Source organism: Ipomoea nil, unplaced genomic scaffold (genome assembly GCF_001879475.1).
Source record: "Ipomoea nil cultivar Tokyo-kokei standard unplaced genomic scaffold, Asagao_1.1 scaffold2480, whole genome shotgun sequence".
Lineage (NCBI taxonomy): Eukaryota > Viridiplantae > Streptophyta > Magnoliopsida > Solanales > Convolvulaceae > Ipomoea > Ipomoea nil.
Window position 1 is genome coordinate 4,459,063 of NW_017618908.1, and position 20,388 is coordinate 4,479,450.

The window sequence follows — 20,388 nt, forward strand, 5'->3', positions numbered from 1 at the left end:
GATAGCAGCCTCTTATTCCAGGAACCAAACCTTTGCTTCAGTTTTTGCTCAATATATGAAAAAATTACTCTCCTGTTTCTACCAATAACTGAAGGTAGACCCAGATACTTCCCAAAATCCTCAGCTTGCTCAACACCTAACCCCATAGCAATGGCATTCCTGTCCCCCAAGCTGGTATTGCGGCTAAAAGAAATATTGGATTTATGAAAATTAACAGATTGGCCTGAAAAATGTTCATAAACCTCTAAACAACGCTTCACCTCCAAAGTTTCCTGCATGTTTGCCTTAAAGAAGAGCAGGCTATCATCTGCAAAGAAGAGATGCGAAATTAGTGGAGCCCCATGAGCCACCCTACAGCCATGTATTCGTCCTTTTGCCTGAGCATCCTGCAACAACAGAGACAAGCCTTCTGCACATATAATAAAAAGATACGGAGAGAGTGGATCCCCCTGCCTCAAACCCCTAGACGGGATTATTTCCTGACTCGGCTTCCCATTCACCAGCACCCTGTACCTGACTGTCCGTATACAGAGCATAATTAGTCCAACCCATTTCTCATCAAAACCCAGTCCCAACAACATACGTTCCACAAAAGACCACTCCATCCTGTCATAGGCCGTAGCCATATCCAATTTGAGAGCTGCCCACCCAACCCACCCTAACTGTTTCCTTCGTAAATAGTGTCCAACCTCAGACGCAATAAGAATATTGTCTGAGATAAGCCTGCCTGGCAGAAAGGCGCTCTGTGACTCCGAAATAATATTATCAAGCAGTGGTTTCATACGATTCGCAATCATCTTGGCCATTACCTTATATACCACATTACATAAAGCAATAGGCCTGAAATCCGCAACCAATTCAGGGGCTGCCTTCTTTGGGATCAAAACAATATTTTCATCATTCAATTCTAAAGGGAAGGAAGATTGAGATAAACAATTAAGCACAAAATCAGTAACATCCTTACCCACAAGATCCCAAAACGCCTGGTAGAAGCCTGGGTTCATGCCAGCAGGTCCTGGCGATTTATCCCTCCCCATGGAAAACAAGGCGTGCTTTACCTCCTTAGGCTCAAAAGGACGAAGCATATCATCATTCTGCGCACGTGTGACGCGTGGCGTGAGGGTATCCACGTGAAACACACCATCCCCACCACTGGACTGAAAAATCTGTGAGTAGTAATCCGTGACCAGCGAGACAAGACCAGCCCCCTCCTTCCAGGTCCCATTCTCATCTTTAAGCTTCATAACAAAATTCTTCCTTTTCCTGTGCGTGGCATACTGATGAAAGAACTTTGTATTACGATCAGCACCCTGCAGCCAGTGCTGTTTGGCCCTCTGTTTCCAGAAAGTCTCCTCCTGCGACAGAATGGAACTTAGCTGACTATCCAACTGTCTGAACTGCCCCAAGGAAACTGGGTCCATACACCCTCTCAAAGCATTCATATCCCGTCTTATAGAATCGATACTGGAACCAAATTTATGAAAATGATCCCCTCCCCATTTCTTCAAACCCTGACCACAGGCCCATAACCTCTCTTGCAACCCCATACCCTGCGAGCCCAACCACTGATCCTCCACCACCCCCCTGCAACCCTCATCTTCCAACCACGCATTTTCAAATCGAAAACTACGCGGTCTCCGTGTTGAAACTGAGCCATAAATATCCAGAAAGAGGGCCGTATGATCCGACATTAGGGTCTGAATATTATAAAGCCTAGCTCTATCATGAAACTCCAACCAGGCTGCATCCCCCACCGCCCTATCCAGACGCTCCTCTACCCAATCCGGCGTCCCCTTACCCCTTTCCCAGGTGTAAGGATATCCGATCATGGGAATAGTCGTCAAACCACAATCCCCAAGCGCCTCCCCAAAACCCTCTAACAAACCAGCAGGATGTGGTCGTCTACCCCTATTCTCAGATTGAAAAAGCATATCGTTAAAATCCCCTATTACCACCCAAGGAAGAACAGATACATCCTTAAGCGATCGTAGGAAATCCCACGACTCCTTTCTCCTCGTACTCTGAGCAAAACCATAATAACAAGTGAGCCTCCAATGATGACGATTAGGAAAAGACACCACAATGTCAATATGATTTTGTGAATATTTGAGCAACCGAGCACTATTATTCTTCGCCCATAGAAACCCCATACCCCCCTTCTGTCTCTGACTATCCACACCAAAACCTCCCTCAAACCCAATCTTCACACGGAGCCTCTCCACATGACTCCTATCCACCATCGTCTCCATCAAGAACACAAAATCCGGCTTCCTTTTGGACACTAAGTCCACAATCTCTCGAACTGTCCTTGGATTGCCCAAGCCACGGCAGTTCCAACTCAGAATACTCATTGGGAAGGGCGGACCTGATCCACAGGTCCCGCCAAAACAGTCGTAACAGAGTCAACCAACATCACCCCCTCCTCCACCACCACATCACCTGCCACCTCCCTCTCCACACCCCTCCTTCTTTTTGGATCTACCCGAACACCCTCTTCCCCTTCCCCCCTACACCACCCCTGTAAACCACCGAGTGCTGCCCACCCCAAGAACCCATAGCCCCCCCCCCCCCCCCACCCTCAACGCACCATGTTGGCCCTTCTCCAACGCTAAAGGACCCCCACCACCCGTACGGTTCCCATGCATAGATGGAAGCTGAACAGCCCCCCCTTCCCCACCACCAAGCCCTAACTCACGATGCCTCTGCTCCCCTTTTTGCAACCAATTTTCCCCCACCGCCTTTGCCGGTAAATTACCACCCGCCTTCAAACTTGCATTGAATGGATACAATTCAGATTTAAGACCAGACACCCGAGCATCAAGACAAAACTTGTCCGTATGCCCTAACTTTCCACAAAAATAGCAGAACATATGCAAACGCTCGTAGCGAAAATTCACCCATGTCCAAGTATTATCACGTAAAATCATCTTCATTCGTCTTTTTAATGGTGCCGTTACCTCAACCGTGACCTTAACTCTGTAGAATTTAGTCCACGGCCTCACAAAGTTTCTTTCATCCAAACAGACAAAAAGCCCTAGATAATCCCCCACTTTCTCCAAAACTTTATCCGTCCGGTATCCGACCGGCAAGTCGTGTACCTGTATCCAATAATCCAACGTGTTCAATGTTACCTGAGTGGGATGCTCGCCAGGTCGCAATGGCTGACAAATCAGGGTGGCATTCTCAAACGCCCAAGGACCATTCTCCAACACATAAGCCATATCCGTTTCATGATAAAACGTGAATAGGTATAAATTCGGTTGCACCTCAGCTACTTGTATCCCCATCAATGGTCTCCACACAGACGCCATAACCTGCCTTATCACATCAAATTTAATATTGCGATCGGTCAAAAAAATATATTTGAACAGATACCACAATATAATAAAGTTAGTAGCATTCAAACAAAATATTTTTTTTATTTATTAAAAACTATTATTATTATTATTATTATTATTATTATTATTATATATATATATATATATATATATATATATATATATATATATATATATACACCTTAGGTCATTTTACATGTTAATCTAAATAGCTAATTTTCTCAAATATCTTTTACCAACCGTTGATATAATTCGCTAGTCAAATTCGCTAATATAATCCGCAAACGCTAACCGTTAACTGCTGATTGTCAAACAAGGACATTGCGAGGTAGTTCTCACTTCAATTTGTTGTGTTATTTGAATACTCTCTTTGTCAACAAATCTCTCAAGTAGTTAATATGATTGGCTTTATTAATTATATTTATTTTAATTTTTTCATGGTATTAATAAAATACTTGGCAAATAAATATATAGCATTATTTTGTATTATAATTTTAATATTTAATTAAAAAATAGTGCACAAAAAAATATAATAGACAATGTAGTAAATATAATCAATTGATGAATTTAAATGTAAAGAAATTTTACATTAGAGAAATATAAAGACAATATAACTAATAAAATTATTTCTTTTAATTTTTTTTTGAATGCTACTAGCTCTATTACAATGTAGTATCTGTTCATATACTTTCTCAACCTACTGAAACACAAAAAGCTAATATACTTTCTCAACCTACTGAAACACAAAAAGCTAATAACACCTCCACTGAGGCTCGAACTCACAACTTTCCAAAAATAAGTCCAACCCGGGTACCAATAGACCACATAGTCCTAGTTATTTCTCTTAATTTTTTTTTTGAAAATAGTTATTTCTCTTAATTAATTTATTGATAATGAATGTTTTTTTAATAAAGACATTGTAGGGACAATGTAACGAATATAATCAATTGATGAATTTGAATGTAAAGAATTTTTATATTAGAGAAAAATAAATACAATATAACTAATTAAATTATTTCTCTTATTTAATTTATTGATAATGAATATATTTTTTTTGAATAAAGACATTGTAGACACATAATTCTAAATTAAAGAAATGCATATGTATTATTTTTTGTTGTAGCTACTAAATTATTATTTAATTTAATAAGAGTAAATAGAGTGCTAATTATCTCAACTTTGATTGGGATGAGTTCGAACCTAAGACCTTTCTTATTGAAATCAATGAGTAAGTTAACGGTGAACTAACAGAAATTAACAGAGAAGATACTATTTAACGAAAAAGTTAACAGATAATCATATAATTAATGATAAATTAGAAAATTTCAAGAAAAAATTAAAATATGATCAATCTAAGCCATTTATTTGATTAAAAAATTTGGCCGTCATTTTCTACCCATTATATGCCTAACTCTCTTTGGCTCTTATTAGTAGAGTAGAAGTAGATATTTATATTAACAATTTGCTTATCAACTATTCCGTACTAGATTATTGTGATGTAAGTTTTGAGTATATAAACGGCAATCACAACTAATTTAAGATAATGTTTTGAGTATATAGACGGCAATCACAACTAATTTAAGTTAATTAGATGATTGATTTGAATGTTTGATAACTCCCCGATATCAACCAGAGTGTACGTTCGAATAGCGACTATAGACAATCCCGTAAATCAAAATTTTAATTTGAATATATAAATTTCTATAAGAAAAATTACACTTTTCGTCTTTAAGTTATGAATAATTATAGATTTTGTCCCTAAATGCTGGTCATACTCACTTTTCGTCCATAAGTTATAATTGACGTTGCATTTTTCATCTCTTTGCTAATAAAACATTAGGGACGAAATATGCAATTTTAGTATAACTAATAGACGAAAAGTGTGCACAAAATGATGAAAAATGCAATACCTATAATAACTTAGGGACGAAAAGTGAACATAATCAACACTTATGAACGAATTATACAATTACTCAATAACTTATTAAGGACTAAAAGTGTAATTTTCCCATTTCTATAATTTTGCATTGCTTTTTGTTACATCATAGCTTCTATTTCTTCCAAAATTAACCTCTCCCTTCCCACCAATATTACCAAAATCATTGTCTTCTCCATTAACAAAAGGAGCATCTTCATCAATCTTACCCATCCCAACGCTGCAACTTCTGGGCATGCCGCCGGGATCCGACCCGGCCCGCTTCATCCGTTCCCGCGCCAACAAGTCGAGGTCAATACTTGTAACGCCGTTAGATGAAGACGACGCCCGAACCAGCTCCCTGAAATCATCGCTTTCATTGGACCGGAGCGATCCGACGCTGAAATTCTTCGGCAAACGGCCGCCGTGCATCGGCCCCATTCCGGCGACGTTCCCGACGCCGACCCGCCCGCTGCAATCCGTCATGCTTCTCACGTAGAAATCCCTCGCCTTGCAAAGAGCCGTGAAGGGCAAGGCCACGATGCCCATGAGTCTCTTCCGGTACCTTCCTTTGCCTTTCATGGCGGCCGGAGATTCTGTTTCCGACACTTGCAGAATTAACTAATTGATTGAACAAAAGTGAACAAACGAAAACATGTTTTTTCTTATGTTGTTTTGAGGTTGAAGAAGTGGTGAGGATGAATTCTTCTTCTTCTGCGGAAAATTGTTGTTTTTATAAGGGGAAAAAGCTAAGTATCTGGAATGGCCATTAGAGAAGAGGCCAATAAAGAACAAGAAGACAGGTCATCATTGCCGGTCCTAAATTCATTACTTTATAACAATTGTCCCAACTCCAAGTTATGATTAATTATATTTAATCATTATATTCTTTCTTAAGTTTTAATTTAATAATTTCACTTATGTTTTTTCTTATAATATTTACGAGGAAATATGTAGCCCTTACTTAAAGTGCGCTATGAGACAATAAATTAACTTAATTTGTTCATATATAGCTGCTCGACTCAAATCATATCAATAAGGTCAATAGACATCTTATACAGAGAGTCATAATTATATTGGAATCTTCTGGTTACCAAGCGGCGGCAGCAACTACGAAGGTATATATGGGATAAAAACCATGTTTATATAAATGTACTAGTTTACAAACATCTAATAAAATGCACTAGGAAGATTCTATACTATATATTTAAACAAGAAGGTGTTGACAAAAATTAAATTTGTGATTTTTAAATTTGAGAATCATGTTCCACCTACTTGACTAACCCTTTCGGGACGATTATTGCACTTATGTTGAGTCATCTTACTGCTTACATACTAAAAATAATAACAAGTTTTTATATTTATTAGTTACTCAAGAATTGGTTTATCAGTAAAATATTTTCCTAAAATAGTTATTTTTTTCAAACTTGAGGAAAGACATATTTTTATCTTATTTGGTTAATGGAGAATTTTTTTCTAATGAAAAATCAATTTCTCAAATTTGAGGAAAATGAATACATTACTTTTCTTTGATATTTTATTTTCCACACCTTTTAGAAAAACATATATAACATGAATTCCTATATTATTCTCACATATCTTTATTAGGTAGAAGTATTTGAGTTTTTATACTAATTATTCTCAACAACTTATTCCCAACTAAGAAAACAATAAAATCATTATTCCAAATAATTTTCTTCTATGAACTTTAAATCCAATTTGTTCTCAATTATTTTTCACGAACCAAACAGACTGTCAGTAATTAAATGAAAAAGAAATCATATAGTGTTTAGCATCGGGATGTGAATATTAAGACATAAAATTTAAGGGGAGAATGTTACGTTACTCAATTAATTAATAAGTTTTTCTTATTTAAAGACTTCTTTTATACTAATAAATAATAAAGGAGGCAAGTTGGGCACACAAATTAAATAATGTTTAACGAACTATATAAAACAAAGATGAAAGACCTGGTAAATGTTTACTGAATCTTCAAAAATATCATTTTGCCCCAAGTGGACCCATTAATAGACAATTAAAAAATGATCATTAAATAAGATAGGGACCTTTAATAATACACTATGGGCTATGGCATAAATACATTAAGATAAGATTTGAAAGGCATGTGGGGTGGGGGGCACACCTAATCTAAAAATTATATTAAAATGAATAATGAAGGTTAAAAAAAAAATGTATCAAATAATTAATTGTCATGATCAACTACTATATAGTGTGATGATATCCCGTTATCATTCCAAATGAGTGTTTATAGGTTCGAACCTGGGTAATAGGAGCTTAGATTATTTGAGCTGAAAATGTTTGAGAAAATATAAAACATATACTACCTTATAAAGAATATTGAATATTTTAAAAATTAATTTTCATGACTCATGATAGCTTGTATAATGTGTTTATTTTATTGTATACTTTTACACATTTTAATGATTTTACTTTTTTAAAAAAAATTTATTGTTAAAGCCATTGACAATAAGAAATCATACATTTTACTTACTTTTTTTATACACTTATAAATTATTTTTTATTTAATTAATTTACATTTCTTTTGCCTTTGATGTAGTGATTGTTTCTATTATCTTTATCTCCTTATAACGTTTACTACTCTTTTTTTTTCCCTCTCATTACTTATTTATTTAATTGGGATTATGTGATATTTGACTAATACTATATAACAAGTATAGAAAGAGCAAATCTTTTTGGAGGAAAAAGTCTGATGGAAAAAATCAATCAATACTAAATTTTCCTCATCAAGATTCCGCGGTCATAAAAAATTAATATGCATATAATATTATTCACAATTAAAAAAAAAACTTTAGTTGTGGACATATTTTAAACGAAATTTGAACTAGTCTATATTTACTAGGTACCATGTACTTATGATAAGAATGCAGGTCGGTGAACTCAAAAAGAAATATCTAAGTAAGTGAAACATGATTCTCGTATCTAAAAGTTAATTGCTAACACTCTCTGAATCATACATATCGCACAAAAAACTTTATAGTTTGATTTATTTCACAAGCTTATATAATAACATTGGAGGCGAAGGCTAAGAAATAAAGGAATGGAACACGAAATTGACTAGTTCGTCGAGGTTTTGGATCGACCATCCTATTTTGTCAGCATCATTTGACCTGTCGTGTCCAGCGTGCTTCCTCATTTCTTCGTGATTCTTGGTTTTTATAAACTTAATTTTCCTCTTTATTTATTCAAATATTAAAAAAAATTTAAATCTAATAATTAATATTTAATCTTTATAAACTTAATTCAGTTAATTAATTTCAATTTCATCCGTTGAGTATTTACAATGAGTCAATACAGCTTCCACTGAGGCTCATACCCATGACTTCTCATTTAGAAGAGTCACTTCATGCTCCTTGGCCATTTTATCATATTTAGTCTCTCGTATATTGAAAATATATATGTCAATTTTAGCCATCATCTTATTGAAAATGTACTAATTTTAGTTTTCCATTAGCACTAAAAAGTGACAAAAGTTTAATAGGCAAAATAATAAATCTAAGCAGTTTAAACTTGAGAACAACAATTTTGAAAAAGAAAAACAAAAGAAAACACAATATTAAAGAGACTAAAATTATACTCACACTGACCAAAAGAAAGGAATAAAATAAGCTAAGTAGGTGCAATCAAAACGGTTCACTCATGTATGGAAAGTGCGCTCGAAGCAAAGTAGTGAGAGGACTCATTGCATGTGTGGCTAAGAATGAAGGCTAGCCAATGTCGTACACTTATCAATCTTTATTGTTATTATTATTATTATTATTTTTTTTTTTTTTTGTATAATCCATGTATCTCGGCTTTGTCAAAATATATCTTGAGCCTCCATGAACCAAGACTCATAAAGGAGGTAGAACTCGAGTGGCCTGGACTCATGAACTCGCCTCAAGACCCATAAAAAAGGTAAATTATGAGTTGTCCAAGTGATTTTAAGTTCCCTCACTCAGCAACTAAAAACAATATTAAATATTAATTAAGTGACAACTTAAATTATCTCGACGAAGCTTAATCGTTTTCTTTTTCATACCATTATGATTAGGCTCAACCGAGCCCCTCTAGAGAGTTATACTCCCATAAGAACTGTTGCATACATATGATTGGAACTCCCAACCTCATGTATAACTCGTTACTTCAACAATTATTTTACAGGCTCCGTATGGAAAGCAGGAAAATGATTTCTAAAAAATATTTTCTGGAAAATGACTCATTTTTCAGAAAATATTTTCCTTTCTCATGTTTGGCTACAAACAGAAAACTGTCTTTGTATGCTTGGTTCATTTGCCAGAAAATGAGCACGAAAATGAAAAGAATTGAATATTTCAAAATTTTAATTATTTGATACTTTTGATAAAATCCGTTTATATATATATATATATATATATATATATATATATATATATATATATATATATATATATATATGATTGCATGAACCCTAACTCACGGGCTTGGTGAGCCGACATGCAAAAGCCCGTAAAAAATTAGGCGCGAAAAATTTTACATATGCATCACTTGGAAAATGACTCTCCCAAAAAAAGGGAAAGTCATTTTACCTCAAAACATACATATTTTCCGTTGACTAATGTATCATTTTTCATTAACCTCATTTTCCTCCCTCTTACCAAACACTGGAAACCCGGAAAACATTTTTCAGAAGTCATTTTCACGGTTTCCAAACGCACCCTACTCTAAAATACATGAAAAGGCTCACTCTGTGAAACACTTTTGAAAGTAAAAATGCTAAATCACCCAATTTTTATTTTTTATTTTTTAAAAAAATCATTTACAATTACAACTATACTAAAAAACGAATTCAAAGAAACTTTTATTCTTAAAAAAATTAGTCTACAATTATTTTAAGCCTGATTTGATCTCCATTTAGCAGCCATGTGACCAAAGCAACATTGCATGTCATTTTCAATGTCATTCTAGGTCGCCTTAATACAAATCTTTCCACCATTGTTAACATCATTGGACCACCTATAACTGTTATAGTATAGGTGCTTATTACTTAGACTTCTGTTCATAAATAAGTGTGTAACATGCTCGGTTTTTTTTTTTTTTTTTTTTCAGATTTTTTGTGCTAATTAGGAAAGAGATAGAAGAAAAGTGGGAAAAAAAAAAAATCATGTTACCATATATTTACGTGCTTGGTATACAAAACGTGCATCAACAAAGCTCTTTTTTTTTCTTCTTCTTTTTTTTCATATAAGCCACAAAAAAAAAAAAAAAAAAAAAAACTCATATCCCTCCAACATATTCAACATTTTCTCTCTTATACTTATTTTCCTTTACCTCGCCCAATAATAATAATAATAATAATAATAATAATAATAATAATAATAATAATAATAATAATAATAATAATAATAATAATAATAATAATAATAATAATAATAATAATAATAATAATAATAATAATAATAATAATAATAATAATAATAATAATAATAATAATAATAATAATAATAATAATAATATAATAATAATAATAATAATAATAATAATAATAATAATAATAATAATAATAATAATAATAATAATAATAATAATAATAATAATAATAATAATAATAATAATAATAATAATAATAATAATAATAATAATAATAATAATAATAATAATAATATAATAATAATAATAATAATAATAATAATAATAATAATAATAATAATAATAATAATAATAATAATAATAATAATAATAATAATAATAATAATAATAATAATAATAATAATAATAATAATAATAATAAATAATAATAATAATAATAATAATAATAATAAAAAAAAAAAAAAAATAATAATAATAAATAATAATAATAATAATAATAATAATAATAATAATAATAATAATAATAATAATAATAATTGTTTAAAAAGCTTGCAAATGTTGCAATATTTCAAACACCATTTGAATTGTTAAAAAAAAAGAAGGGAAAAGGGTCAAATAGACCCCTAAACTATAGGCAAAAGAACAATTAGACCCTTCAATTTTGAAAATGTGCAATTAGGCCCTTCAACTTGTTATTTTGAGTCAAATAAACCCAATAGTAAGTTTTTCACCTGGAATAACCGGTCAAAAAATTCCGGCGATATTTCCAACCATATTTCCGGCGACAACAAATTTAAAAAAAATTAAAAAAAAATCTTGACCTCGGTATGTTTTACTTTATATTTGTATTTCTTTTATAGTTCATATTTCATAAATCGTAATATGCTATGTGTTATGATTTAACCGTATTGTAATTTGATATGTGTTTTTAGATTTGACAAAGATTAGTTTGGATGCTGTGATCGACTCATAAGAATTGAGAAGTCCAAATTAATTGAAGAAATAGGTAAAATATAATTTTATTTGTGTTTTAAATTTTGCTTTGTTTAGATTTTACTACATTTTATTAGTTATTAATGTTTGAAATTATGCACTTTGGCAGTGAGAAGTGGTCTATGGAAGTCTGAAACTTAGCACAATGAAAAGGGACTTGGTAGTTGGCAACTTGGCAATGAGGCAGTGAGCTATTTGGAAGAATTGGAGCATTACTTAATGTACTTTTATTTTGGCATTGAGATCATTTTCAGACTTGGGGTTGTAATGTTATCTTCTAATTTGTACTTTTAAGTTTTAATATTGTGTTTGGACTTTGGAGTGTGGACAACTTGACATTGCAACTTTAGACATTTGATTTTGAAATTTTCATGTGATGGATTGTTTTAACTAGTAATTTATTTTTAGTAGTTAAATTTTTTAGTTTAAACTAAATTTTTAACGAAATTTCAGCCCGTTAGGTAATTAAGCTTGGTTAAAAATAACCGATCATAACCGACCGAAATTTTCGGTTTTCGGTCGGTTCGGTTATGAGATGTGTGTCGGTTATTTCGGTTGGTTATGCGAAGGGTGTGGAATTTTCGATTATTTCGGTTATTAACCGATAACCGACCGATGCTCACCCCTAGATAGTATTAGCTGACTGTAAAAAATGTTTAGAAAATTAATTGTTTACTTTTAATTGATTGAATATAAAATGACCTATAAAGACATAAAGTAAAACCAATCAAATCAGCAAAACTTAGTTAAACCAGCCATTATCAGCTGTTACCAACACCAATATTAACGTGCAAAGTTACAATAACCTTCCATTCAACATACAACTTCAATTCCATTACAAGGGAATGAAAGATTTTAACACATTTTGAAAAATGATGTAATAATAGAAACTACATACTACATATGCATGCATGGATATATATGATCGTCAGTGATTTTCAAAATCCATTCCACCATAAACCATCAACTTGTTTGGTCTGAAGAGAGATTTAGAGCCGAATATTGAACTGATGGAATCGAACCACAGCTGCCAATTCAGATACAGAAACGAAGCAAACGGGACACCGGCGAGAGAAGCGACGAGCTTCGGCTCCCACTCCCTCTTATACACCAAAAAGAACGCGGCGGCGAACGCCACCAGCATCCCGACGATCGACACGAACAGCGCCGTGAGTCCGATCAACAGCTTCGCCGGCAACGCCACGCGGAAGTCGTGTTTTCTGTAGCGCGAGGTCAGGATGGCCAGGAACATGATGATGGCCATGATTGAGCAGAACATGGCCACCGCGTCGGAGATGGCGAAGAGCGTGAAGGTGGCGGGTTTTATGAGGATTGGGATGCCGGTGACTTGGTCGTAGCCGCCGGGTACGGTGAAGGCCGCCGCGAACACCATGGTGGCGATTAAAGTTGCGACGATCATGCAGGAATTTGCGGTGTCCCTCATCCATTGCTCGCCCTCCTTGATTAGTTCTTTGTGCTCTTTCAAGAATAGTTCCTCTGGGGTTCTTCCACTTGCATTGATCATCTTGCAATATGTTGGTGGCACAACCCTCTTCACCTCCTGGATAAACATCATCCCTAATCAAGTTGGTCAAGCTGTACAATTGATTTGGTAAGATTACAAGTTCGACTTCTAGCAGGAGCATCCTATTGGATGGCTTTCTCGATTTAAGTCCATCACTATAAGCAATCTAGGCTAATGTTGCCCGCTAGAGTCACATACAAGGCAAAATTTATCTAGTGAATACTCTCGGTGCAGTGGCATTGCTGAAAATCAAGTAATTTCTAGCCACCTGAAAGTGGTCGGAAATGACCTAAATCCAGTCAGAACCCCTGTTCAGACCACATTTTTTACTACTTTTGGTATCCCGAAAAACCTTCGTCCCTATTTCCGACCACCGTAATTCTTTGATGGAAAATTTAAAAATATCACTTTTTCGACCATTTTTCTGGATGGTCGGAAAAGTGGTTGGAAAATCGAAAATTTCCAGTAATGTTGTGGGTTACCCTCGTCACTCGAAAAAGCTTTCTTGGTTTAAGACAGTAAGCTATAAGCAACTAGGCTGATTTTGCCAGTTAAGGTTAAAAGGCGAAATTTACCTAGTGCACACCCTCAAATAGTATAACTACAGGTTTACCAGGTCACTTTAAATTAAAATGGAATTTCCAATCACTCAAAAGTAATTAAAAACTTGAATTTTTGGTTTCTAACGACTTTGGCATTTAAAAGTTGTGTATGTTCTCACCCTAAACCACAAGATTTCTCGCTGCAATTGCAGTGCTGCTCCAGATACGTTGATAAGCTGTCTTGGCAAAATCTTCTGAGTCTCTTCCACTAGCTCAGATTTAGCCTGCAAGTAGAAGATGAACAATAACTTTAATTTTAGGCACCATATAAACATTTTATGTTGGATAATGGATTGTATATAACTACAAAACATTGCATGCCCCAGCACGAGCAGCTCAGTTAATTTTTGGATGGCAGATTATAGGCAAAAATACAGAATCAAACCCTCCCAACTTCAATGTGAGAATTGACTCACCTTAACATTCTTGTCTCCTACTGTCTGCCCCAACATTGCAGTCAAATGTAAAATGTTGTTCCCATCTTCATCCACAATTTGTTGGATCAATTCCTTGAAGGGCCCCATGTCGTATATAAGATTGAAAACTCTTTCTTGGCGATGCGACACCGCGACATGAAACATTGTCTGACCCTTCTTGTTGAGCACCAGAGAAAGAACAGGTTTCCTGCGAAGAACCATGGCTATGAACTCTGCATTCCCCTCCATGGCAGCATAGTGAAGTATTTCTGTTTTCATAATGAGGCCAGTCAGTTCTTCCTCTGGTAAACCAAGCCACAAGTTGCAGATCTTTTCAAACACTTCCCCAGCTTTCTTCCTCTGCAAATACTTCTCCTCCATCGCGGGAACAGCTGCACGAAGAATGTTTCCCCACCGTGTTCCACCGGGATGTTCATCGATTATGGGAGGCGGTTTCCGGACTAGAATGCTCAAGAATGAATTGTAACATGGAAGCTTGGAAGTGGCTAAAGTTTCATCCTTTTCTAGGATTTCTAATGCCATGTCTGCAGCAGAGAAGCTGGGTTAGATCGAGACCATGCATGAAAATCTTGAAAAGCTTCATAATAACATACACTCATTCAAACATTATATATATAGGTGAGTCTTCGAGCAAATACCAATTTTGGTCCCACGAGTATGAGTAAAATGACGGTTTTGATTCACATGTTTAATTTCTACCAATTTTCATTCAGGACTATTGTTTTAGTACCAATTTTCATCCATGACTATTATTTTAGTACCAAAATTCATCATGTTGGTCACCCCATCCGTTTAAAACATATTAAAATCTAAAAATTTTAAGGGCATTTTCGTCATTTTCAACTTAAGATTCCAATTTAAGCATAAATAAAGAGATTTAAGCCCTAAGATCGAATTCAATGTTCTCCCCCTCATCTTACCTTAATTTGAGGAGGAGATTTGGGCAAATTATGATGTGTATCCGTATGCACCATGCATGGTGCATACGAATGCAAAAACGACGTCGTTTTATTAAAAACGCGCGTCTCACTTAAAAAAAAAAAAAAAAAATCAGTTTCGATTCCCAGCAACAACATATGAACTAAAATTCCTGAATCAATGAACTAAAATTCCAGAATCGATGAACTAAAATTCTAGAATCTAATCTATGAACTAAAAATTCCAGAATGAACGACCTAAAATTCCAGAATCTATGAATTGAAATTTCAGAATCGATGAACTAAAATTCCAGAATGAATGAACAACATAATGTTGTTGAGGGGAATCGAACCTGATTTTTTTTTTTTCAAGTGAGATGCGCGTTTTTAATAAAACGACGTCGTTTTTGCATCCGTATGCACCATGCCTGGTGCATACGGATGCACAGCATAACTATCGGGAGATTTGTGTACTGGGATAGATGCTCAAATCTCTTTATTTATGCTCAAATTGAGATCTTAATTTAAAAAAGACGAAAATACCCTTAATAATTTCATTTTTCGGAGTATGTCTTTTGTGAGACCGTCTCGAGAATCTATACCCATGAGACCGGTCCGTCATGAGAATATACTTATAGTAGATTTTGCTTATATGTATAGCCTATAGCTTACCATACATATCATTCTGAATAGTGGCTTCCATGAGAGGGCTACCCAATTCACTGAGTTTTTCGCAAGGTGTGACCTTGAAAAGGTACGAAAACATTTCGTTTTGCTTTGTCAGAGCTGCAACTTCCAGGGGAGTCATGTCTTCATAAGCATTGATGGTGAGCAGCTTCTTGTTCTTCTCCACCATCACCTCTGCCATTCTCTTTTCTCCCAGCTCAATAGCATACACGAAAGCAGTGCGTTTACTGTCATTTCTGAGTTCCAAATCAATCGGATCCAGCATTTTCACCAGCTTCTCTACGAATTCGTTCCTCCTCGCCGCAACGGCGACGTGGAGAAGTGTTTCCCCGGCTTTGGTAATCTTCTGACGAGCATAGTCTAGGTTGCGTTTCAGAATAAGCTCTGCAGTCCCCCAGTCGCCTTCCTTGGCCGTGCCGTGAAGCGTTCTACGGTCAGCCGTGGAGCTTTCTAAGGTCACTACATTAAACATGTTGGACGAAGGGTCAATTCCAGCACCAAGTGATTAGAGATCGAATTATTAAGTGGAGTCTTAAAAAGGACCAAATTCAGCATCATGTGGTTAGCTGACAGGTGAGTGGAGGCCTGAAGGGCGGTCAAATCTAACATCCTGCCACTTAAAAATGTGTCTATATAAGGGAATAAAGTTGCACATTTACACTTTGCACTTGATCTAAAAAGTGATATCAAAACTGGCGGAGATCCAAAGAGTCAAGTCTAATACCTTACTTCTTGAATATATCATATATCATGAACCTAGATTTCACCTTTATTTTTTATTTTTTTGATATAAAAGACCTAGTTTGTACCTTTACTGTGAGGAGGTTGATTTTCAACGTCAGTGAAACGAGGAAAAGCAGCAGCTTTCTGAGAACCACATAATGATGATATCCTCTTCATGCTGCATATGAACAATTATTGTGGCAAACCAGAAGTGATGAGCGGAAGCGTTTATGCTCTATCTGTAATTGAGTCACGATAGACCAAGTCAATAAACTAAACACTAATTAAAATATGTGAGTATTAGCCTATTGACTTTTTTAGATTTGAGTAGATCAGTTATGAATAATTTAAATTGGTTTAATTTAGTGTAACTCTTTACTAGCTAAAGTCACAAGACAAGATTTACTCAATTCACACTCTGTCAATTTCCCTCGTCACCCATATCTGTAAGGGGGCGTTTGGTTCAAGTCATCTTAGATTACCTAGGTAATCTGAATCTGGTAATGTTATATTACCTTGTTTGGTTCAAGTCATGAAATTACCTGATAATGTTATATTACCCGAAAGCTGATGTGACGGTAAAGTTTCAAAGTAATAAATATATGTTTATACAATCAAATATACATGTGTGTATATTTATATATTTAGTTTTTTAAAATATTTAAGCAGTGATATACATTCATACATATAAATAAATAAAATAAATACATACACAAATAAATTATTGAGGATATTATTGTAAATTGATCAATATAACCTAAAATATAATCCTTAATCAAACAAGGTAATATTATATTCCACAATCCAAACCAAACACATAAGATAATCTTACATTCCCAAAATCTCACATTACCTTCCTGGCTTATTACCTGGGGTAGTCCAAGATTCCGTGAACCAAATGCCCCCTAAGGGTATAAGTTAATTCACGTTTACACCCTTAGATTATAGAATTTTTTTATTTTTATTTTTTCATTTTTAGTCACTCAACTATAATACTCTTTGCCAACACCTTGTGGTCTAATAGCACCAAGATTGCATTTCCATATGGGAGGTTGTGGATTCGAGCCTTACGGTTGTAGTTCGAGCCTCAGTAGAGGCAGCATTGTCTCATTGTACTTCAATAGATTGAGAAAGTAGTTATATACAGATACTACATTATAATAGAGTCATAGCACTCAAAAAAACAAAAACTATAATACTCTTTCCAAATTACGTTCCTGACTAAAAAAATAAAAATAACAATAAAAACTCTCAATTATAACATATTTTCGGTCAAAGCATCTATGAGGTCCTTGTACTATAGTGTTTTGTTCAATTTAGTCCTTCTACTTTAATTTTGTTCAATTTAGTTCCTGTACTTTTAAAAGTTAAACAATTAAGGACAATAGCTGATATTATATCTGTCACGACATCATACTTACACACCAACAAATATATTATTTTATAAATATTTAGAATTAATTATTTTTATCACCAATATATTACATTAATATGTCCAAAATAAATACATAAATATAAGCTATTGTCCTTAATTATTTCACTTTTAAAAGTACAAGGACTAAATTGACCAAAATTAACGTAAAAAGACTAAATTGAACAAAATACTATAGTATAGGGATCTCATAGGTACTTTAACCCATATTTTCACTTTTAACCGTAGTGTTTAAGTATCACTTTTGGATTTACATGCATGCGACACTCTATAGTCTATACTAAAATGAAAAGTCAATTTCTTGTTTTGTACCGCCGCCATTGCATCGCGGTCACAAACGCTGGAAGAACCCATTAACAGAAGCTAAAGAATTGAATATAACGAGAAAGAAGAGAATACATACTGAAAATGGCGAATGAAGAGCAGTTATGAGCGGCGGCAATGCGGCGGAGAAGAAAGCGAGGAAGAGAAGCCGCTTGGGGTTGGGGATCGGAGATTAGAGCGCCAAATCAAATCAGAATCCGCCGGCGCCGCCACCAGAGCCGACGACGTCGCCGTCTTATATATGCCTCACAGGCGCCTCCGATCGCTCCTCGTACCAAATTCCTCCTTCGTACGAGTAGAGATTGGAGTTTTATAAACGGAAGTGAATTTTGGAATTTTGTGGTTTGCATTCTGATTTCTGTGTTCCCATGGGGAAGTCTTTTTTTTTTTTTTTTTTATTTTTGGGACGAAGACATTGATGAGAGTCGAGCAGTCGAGGGATTATTTCAATTAGCCATAAGTCAACTGCCCAACAACTCTGGTGGGACACTAATCACACTACTGTAATTACCAAATTCGCCTCGCATTTGACCGTCAAAAACAGTTCTTTTGCACGTGACTTAACTGAAGTTATTTTTAATTTAATTTTTTATAATATTAGGTTTAGTATTAGTATATAAAATTTATATGTTAGACATTATATTAAAGTACTATTAAACATAAAAAAAAAAAAAAAAAAAAAAAAAAGTAAATTTAAAAATTATTAAAAAATAAGCTAAAAAAAGTTAATTTGACCAATGAATAATAACATGACAGACAAAATGAGACAGATGAAGTATACAAGAGACAAGGAGAGACAATAAGAGGTATCTCCATCCTTGCTTCCTTGTCCCCCCAAACTTTAATTCCCGTTAGCATTAGAACAAAATGTCATAAGTTATTTAGTTATCACTAAAAATAAAAACAATAAAGGCTATTTTGATTACTAAATAAGTAAAAAGAAAAAAACAGTATTTTTATAAAACTACTTTTTTTTTTTTAATAGTAGTATGAAGTAGAAAGAAACTAAGCGTCTTTTTAAAAATCAGGAAAATTCTTATTTAATTTTTGGGATTTTTCTGTGTTTAGATATTTAAAGGAAAATAAAGTCAAAGGAAAACTGGTCTACAGAAAATAAGTTCAATTTGACAAAAAAGAAAAAATATTATCTTAGATTTTTAATCGGAAGACATTTATTAAATTTTTTTACCATTTTTATATTCTCTCTCATTACTTTTCTAGTTTTCAGATTATTATTACCACTACCATCACCACCAAAATCATAATCACTTACACCACAACCACCACCGCCACCACACCACCACTTATTATTATTATTATTATTATTATTATTATATAACAAATAATATGTCCATTTTTGAAAAAATGAATCAAACATAAAAATACAATTTCTTAACATCTAGTTGAACAGAAAAAAAAAAAAAAAAAAAAAAAAGTATATGATCTTCATGCAAACATTATAAAATTAAAGTATTCTTCAAAAATGGTACTCGGGTTGGACTTTCATTTGGAAGGTTGTGAGTTCGAGTCTCAGTGGAGGCGTTATTGGCTCTTAAGTTGAGAAAGTATATGAACAGATACTACATTGTAATAGAGTCAGTACCATTTTAAAAAAGATTTTTGTTATTTCTAAACGGACCCTATAATTATGTTTATTTCAATCCTTTAGTTTTCATTTCTTTAATTTATATTTAAAAAATAAAAAAATCTTCAATAAGTTTTTCTCTTATTATTCATATTGAAAGTGTGAAAGGGTTTAGTTATAATTTATTAGCCATTTGGTGGTTGAACCATACGATTAAATTAAATCAAGTAATCAACAATAACAAAAAATTCACTAATTTAAGTATAACTTTTGACGTTGAGTTTTGGTGTATGCGAGAAGACCAACGACTTATATCCTCCTATTAGTTAGCACATGATCATCCTAGTGTAATATATCGCTTTATGTGATTTGCGAGTTATTACACATGGTGAGGTTTACATTGAAAGGGGTGGCCGAGTGGGTAGAACTTGATTCTTATACCATAAGGTCATCACAGATTTGATTCTCGCCAACACCTTCTCGATTGAGCGATTCTTGTACCATATAGTCACGAGTTTGATTCTTGGTTGCTAACATCTCTCG

At 34.1% G+C, this 20,388-nt stretch overlaps 2 protein-coding genes across 2 annotated transcripts; both read right to left on the bottom strand.

Annotated features, from left to right (window-relative positions):
• Positions 1 to 5,006: 5,006 nt before the first annotated feature.
• Positions 5,007 to 6,065, bottom strand: LOC109152676. The gene is made up of 2 exons (XM_019300325.1): positions 5,351 to 6,065; positions 5,007 to 5,037 (listed from the first exon to the last, which is right to left on the bottom strand). Exon 1 carries the CDS (start codon positions 5,833 to 5,835, stop codon positions 5,353 to 5,355), a length of 483 nt encoding a protein of 160 aa, XP_019155870.1. The 5' UTR covers positions 5,836 to 6,065; the 3' UTR covers positions 5,007 to 5,037; positions 5,351 to 5,352.
• Positions 6,066 to 12,536: 6,471 nt separating this feature from the next.
• On the bottom strand, positions 12,537 to 18,639 carry LOC109152650 (ankyrin repeat-containing protein At5g02620-like). The gene is made up of 6 exons (XM_019300294.1): positions 18,340 to 18,639; positions 16,591 to 16,743; positions 15,767 to 16,240; positions 14,157 to 14,701; positions 13,860 to 13,964; positions 12,537 to 13,174 (listed from the first exon to the last, which is right to left on the bottom strand). Exons 2-6 carry the CDS (start codon positions 16,679 to 16,681, stop codon positions 12,542 to 12,544), a joined length of 1,848 nt encoding a protein of 615 aa, XP_019155839.1. The 5' UTR covers positions 16,682 to 16,743; positions 18,340 to 18,639; the 3' UTR covers positions 12,537 to 12,541.
• Positions 18,640 to 20,388: the final 1,749 nt, after the last annotated feature.

Bases quoted from the DNA above. Each gene is read 5' to 3' on its own strand.
- LOC109152676 (XM_019300325.1), bottom strand. From the start codon at position 5,835: ATGAAAGGCAAAGGAAGGTACCGGAAGAGACTCATGGGCATCGTGGCC.
- LOC109152650 (XM_019300294.1), bottom strand. From the start codon at position 16,681: ATGAAGAGGATATCATCATTATGTGGTTCTCAGAAAGCTGCTGCTTTT. The intron at 14,702-15,766 runs GTAAGCTATAGG...TCTCTGCTGCAG, and splicing joins TATTCAGAATGATATGTATG to ACATGGCATTAGAAATCCTA. The intron at 13,965-14,156 runs GTGAGTCAATTC...TTCTACTTGCAG, and splicing joins TAGGAGACAAGAATGTTAAG to GCTAAATCTGAGCTAGTGGA.